Genomic DNA, 5798 nt, shown 5'->3' with positions numbered 1-5798 from the left:
ACGCACGCACGCACGCACGCACGCACGCTCGCTCGCGCGTGCGCCCTCCGCCCTCCGCAGCATGGCCGCGCGGGGCCGCACGTGTGTCCGCGCGTCTCCGAGGCACCTGAGCGGCGCTGGCTCCTCTGCCACAGGCAGGGGTGCTCAGGGGCGAACGGCGGGGGACTGCTGCCCCGCCTGCGCTTCGGGGTGCACCTTTGGGTTCTGTTTTCGGGCGTTATACAGCCGAGTTCTGGAGAACCATCGGGCTGAAGGTCAGAGCACCCGCCCCGGCTCTCCACGACACAAGCCTATAGGAATGCTCAGATCTGGGGCAAAAGAGACAGCTCTCGGCTGTCAGATGACACCTGGGCTGGACGAGTCGCCAGCCCTACTTCCTGGCATGCAGAGGCCACGTCATACAGCTGAGAGAAAGTATTTGCACACAGGACTCACGCTTACTCTGTCCCCCAGTCTACCAAGAATCTGTACACTTGCAGCAAATGTGAACAAATATATTTAGATATATTTAAAAGAATTAAAAAAAAAACATTTCACAAAACATGTTGCCATAGGAATTTTTTAAGCAATAAATGCCCACATCAAAATTTAAACATTGTTCAAAGTATGATTATCTGTACTAATAAGTAATGCAACAAATTATGTAAACAGAGTCAGATACATTTCCCATTTCCCTGCAGGAGTCACTTCCTTCCTGGGATTGAACCTGTCCCAGACAGTTTTCCAGGGGACCAATTAAGAAACTGCTATTTTCAGAGCAACAAAAATAAAAGCTTTTATTTGTTCATTTGAATATAAAACAGGCGTTATCACAGATGTACAAAGCTCACTGGTGGTTTAACATACGAGAAGGTTGCCGTCCTTTGCACATAAAAATTTTGTTTGAAACCGTGATTGGTTGAGTACATGAATTCTCTAACCAGTCACCACGCTCTATGAAATAACGCTGCTAACATTCAACTGATAAAAGGGACAGTTTCCCTTGGGTAAAGTGTCAAGCAGGATTAAATATATATAATAAACAAGCACCATGAGGAAGCCGCCCTGCTGGGTTAGGTCTGTGTTTCAGTGTCCATTGTGTACCCTTCTTTGTGCAAGTTGATTACACGGTTTTGTCTGACTTCAAAAGCACAAGGTCACAAGACAAACAGTGTTACATTCTCATGAATGATTTACCTACAGCACAATTTCTAATACAGACGATCCTTCTTTATTGCTGAAACAGGTTTCCTTTCCTTTTTCTTGCACAAACGACCTTTGATCCCAGCCCCCAACCCTCTGACCTCAACTCTAACCATGTTCACAACTGCACCGCCTTGCATGTGAAGGTCATACAGGAAGTGACAGCTGATTTGTTTGCTTCCGACATCAGCGGGACCGCACGAGTCATCCTGCAGTTGTGTTTCCTAGTCAGTATGTGATCTGAAACCTTAAGCCATCCTTCCCCTTAAACAAGGTTGGTATGTGTAAGAAAATATCTTTTTTCTGTGTGTGGTGGGGATTTTCCCCCTCCCCCCCGTAGGAAGCAGAAGACTGTAGGAATGTGTATCTGAAGCGTGTAGAGAAATATTCACACACGGCAATGAAGTCCAACAATATTTTAAAAATCAAATAACTTGTGGAGATGGAAGGATGCACTCCACATGCAGACAAATGTTTTTAAATGCCACTTAAAATTTTAAGAAAACAATTAGCCTTGGATCTCGGAAGTCAAACAAAACTCTCTTTTAGCAAAGGGTTCACTGCTGGCGCGTGTAGCAAAGGCAGATGAAGACGTTGCCTACAATACAATGACAAGAGAATCTAAAGTTTGCCCGGCAACAATCTTGGTCATGCATTTCTAGCAACGAGAGCCACTGCAGGGTCATACTGGGGCAGTTACAAGATAAATCACGCTCGGGCAGCTGATACCTCTTCTTGGCTGGACACAGATGGGCCAATTCAATCAAGGAGTGTACAGGTGAGACATGAAAATTGGAAGGCGTGGGAGGCAGCAGCAGCAGGAGACGGAAATCAGGAACGTGTTATCCACAGGTGGTGAAATGAAGGCAGCTGTGAGGCTTTCTCGCTCCAGCCAGTGGCTCTGCTCGGAGTCCCGGGGCAGCTCATGCGGGTTCCCTGTGGGTTCTGCTCGCGCCGGGGTCGGGAGCCCCGGAGAGCTGGCCGAGGAGGCGATCTCCCAGGTAAGTCTTTTCCCTTAAAGCTGTTCTGGACGCTCTGTCCACTCCACACAACGGCCATCTGAGGGGACTCAACGCACCCAGTGCACGTGACCACAGACTATCATTCCTTTTCATACCAAGGACCAAAAGGGGCGACACTAACAAAAATGATGAAGAACACTGTGCAGCGAATTCTTGCAGCTAAGAGAACAGTGCCACATGCCACCTGCCTTCCCTAATGCCCGCGCCGTGTACTAAGCACATGCTGGCACGCCGCCGCTCTCTGTTGCCCCCACAGCAAAGGAAAAATAGTGCACATTTAGCCTCAAATTCCTTCCCCATCTCTGAGATGGCGATAATTTCACTTGCTGGTCTCTGGTTCTAGAAGAAACATGTAGACCGGGCTACCGGCAGTCTGTGATTGCTCACATCAGCAAAGTGGGCGTGAGAGACTCTCTCTCTATCTACAGTACCGTGGAGGGGACACCATGCAAGCGACAGGTTCTGCATTTTAAACTTTAAAATCTCCTTTGTTCATTAGTGAATTTATATTTCATATATATATATTTGTTGTGATACTATCCACGCAAGATAATACAACACTTTTTTTATATTAGCAAACATTACAAGACTTTAATGTTCTTGAATGTTTTTCTCTTTTATATTTCTAAAGAGATCAAAATAAATTAAACGTTTTGTACATAATTACATATGAAGAAGTTAACTTATTTTATCTTTTCCGTTTAGTACAAAGATATCTGCAAGATAGTTGCCGAAATACACCTTATGTATAATTCCTTCTCATTCTATGCTGACTGCCAAGGCCATATATTAGCCTTTGTGTCTTCGGTACATTTCTGACAAAGAAAGCTGCTAAAATCTAATTGGAAGGTGCTATTTGGAAGGTTTTCTCGTACCTCAACAAACTTTCCTAAAAGGATGAGATCTAGCAATGGCTTAAATCAGTAACAAGGTCCATGTCATTAAGATTTCATGACACATTAAACAGAGAAAACAATTCTTTGTCACACTACATAAATTGTTTAAAAGAACCCATCTGGAGGGCAGAATATTTTTTAATTGCTATTTTGGCTTAACAAAATACCACATTTACGAAGAAAGCACTTATTATCCAATAATTAAAAAAAAAAAAAAGAAAGTTTTTGATATGGGTTTTTTCCAACAAACTGAAGGCAGTATTCCAAAGTCCTTCTGAGCAAACTGCAGTGGTAAATTCACATTTCACATCTCACCCCATGCCAATCAGGACGCTGCAGACCTCGCTGAGGCGTGACCAAAGGCTCCACCTGACGAACGTTGCCCTTGTGTCTGCAAACTTTAGTGACACTGAGAAAAACGTTTCCTTCCCGGGAAAGGTCTGTGGGAGCCAGAGCGAGACTACATGTTGTAGGCCACATAGATGGGGTCCAGCTGGTCGGCCAAGAACCCGTCACGCAGGTGCATGCGCTGCTTCTCCCCCCGGGAGTTGATGGGGATGACGCCGATGTCCACCACAACCACCACCCCCACCACCAAGTAGTGCTCTTCCAGGACCACATTGGTCACCAAGGGGACCAGGTCCAAGGCTTCTTGCTCCGACCCATCAAGCTCAACAACCACCACCAACAAGTTAGTCCAGGTGAATACAGCGCTGAAAGAGAGAAAAAAAATCATCACTATACAGTGAGGTTTTTATTGAACGATTATGTTTTCTTATCAAGAAGTTCTGTCCATCTGGGTCTTTTCAGACCTGCCTGTGCACGGACGGTCTCTCTGCGCCCATGGCCGTCAGCTCATTAAGTGCCGCACACAAGCCTGTTGTAGCATTTTCTAACGGCGGGTCCCATGGTGGCTGCTGCGTGTGTGTGGGACCACCCTGATGGTGGCCCTGCCCTCTGCCCCCAGCCGCTGCTGAGGGACGTGCAGCGGTCAAGTAGCACAGGAGGCCCCCCGCACCTGCATGCTAGGCCCTTAAGGTGGAGTCTGTCTGGTCCTTGGGCTTGGGGCCAGTATGCAGTGTGGTCAGCGGAAGTGAGCTGGGGCTTCGGGGCTAGTCCTGCCGGGCCTGTGCCACCCGGGGGGTGGGGGTGGGGGTGGAGGGAGGATGGGAGGATGGACAATGTGACAACGTGGGGAAGAGCCACCAGCTTTGTGCCCAGCTGACTGTGGGCCCCGGTCACGCTAGGGTCAGCTAGCCCAGCGGTCACCCGCACATACGGGGGCACAGCAACTGTTTCAAGTGCTGAGTCTAGGGTAAGTCTAATGCAGCAAGAGGGGACCTGTACGGGGGGAGATTCCTCAAGAACATCAGAGTTTGATCCAGAAGTGTTTTATTTGGGATCTTTCAGTGCAAGGTCACCCACAGGATTTGGTCTGGCCAGTCTGTGGAAGCCTAAGCTCGGTGCTTTACACTGTCAGCCAGCTGAACTTTACACAGTTGGTTTTTAAAAAGCGGTGGTGTGAGGGGCACTGCTCCCGCTGCACGCGGTCTGCTGGCTGCGGGGGTCGGAGGGTCCCAGGGCGCAGGGGCTGTGCAGGAGCAGGCTAGGCTCCAGGGGACTGCCGGTACCTGCTTCTCCAGCCAGATGCACAGAAGGTTCAATGGGGCAGCAGGTATTTGGGAAACTCACTATGTTTTCTAATAGTGTAAGGAATACATTTATTCAGAAAAAAGTAACTCACACATCTTGCTCAGTATGACCAATAAATATATTATAGTGGAAGGAAACAGTGCAGAATGTGTTCGGCAGATGACTACTTCCGGGTTTGGCTTGGTGATAAGTGTGTGTGCCCAGGGCAACAGTCCTGTTGAGGTCTGTTCCCAAGACATGCTGGTGCCGAACTGCCGTAATATGACGCTCCGTGAGACGAAAATGCGGAAAACCCATCACAGGTTCCACACACACAGTAGCCACTTTGGGTTAATTTAATGACAGCATTTGACACTGATGACAGTATAATGAACAGGCCAGATTTCTGTATTTGATGGGGGAGGGGGTTGCCAGGAAGCTGTGGGCGGGACAAGCATCTCTCTCCTTCCATCCAGCTTCCCCAGGCCCAGAGATGTCAACCACGGAGAGGACAATGAGAAGGGAAAGACACGGTCAGCTGGACTGTGCCACTTGCACAGTCACATCGAGTGACACACGTGTCCGCCTTGGAAGGAGGCACCTGACGGGGCATGCTGGCGGAGCGACACCGGCCGGTGAAGGAAGGAAGGAGGAGCAAGGACAACAGCGTGGGCCGCACTGGGTGGTCTCCAGCAGACAGAGCCCAGCACAGTCCAGCACCCACGCGCGCAGAGCTGAGCGCCAGCACCCCACGCATCGGGTGAGGCCACACAGCGGTGGCAACAGCAGTGCTCAGAACAAAACCTTGAACCCTGGAAGGAAACCCGCAGGGGCAGCAAGGAGCGCCCGCCACAGACTTGTGAGGGGCAGACAGCCCTTGGCACCTACACAGAAAACGCTAGAGGGAGGCGCTGCAGACCAGCGGGAAGTACTTTCTCGCAGCCACAGAAACGGGAGGCTGCGGCTGAGGGCGGCCCTGTGCCATTCCCGCGCCGGGGGCCTTCCAGGGCTCCGTCCCGCGGCCTCGCGGTTCCGGGCGGGCAGGGGCCGGTCCGGCGGCTCCCGG

The 5798-nt window shown here is 49.8% G+C and overlaps 1 protein-coding gene across 1 annotated transcript in view; it reads right to left on the bottom strand.

Moving 5' to 3' along the window:
- Window positions 1–749: 749 nt before the first annotated feature.
- Window positions 750–5798, bottom strand: part of DIP2C (disco interacting protein 2 homolog C) — a 188237-nt gene continuing 183188 nt past the window's right edge. Inside the window, exon 38 of the mRNA XM_029955601.1 lies at window positions 750–3813. Within this exon, the coding sequence (XP_029811461.1) occupies window positions 3561–3813 (253 nt within the window). The 3' untranslated portion in view covers window positions 750–3560. The remainder of the gene's footprint in view (window positions 3814–5798) is intronic.

Source organism: Suricata suricatta, chromosome 10, assembly GCF_006229205.1.
Source record: "Suricata suricatta isolate VVHF042 chromosome 10, meerkat_22Aug2017_6uvM2_HiC, whole genome shotgun sequence".
NCBI lineage: Eukaryota > Metazoa > Chordata > Mammalia > Carnivora > Herpestidae > Suricata > Suricata suricatta.
Note: the sequence above shows the minus strand (reverse complement) of the source record. Positions and strands in the feature narration are given on the sequence as shown.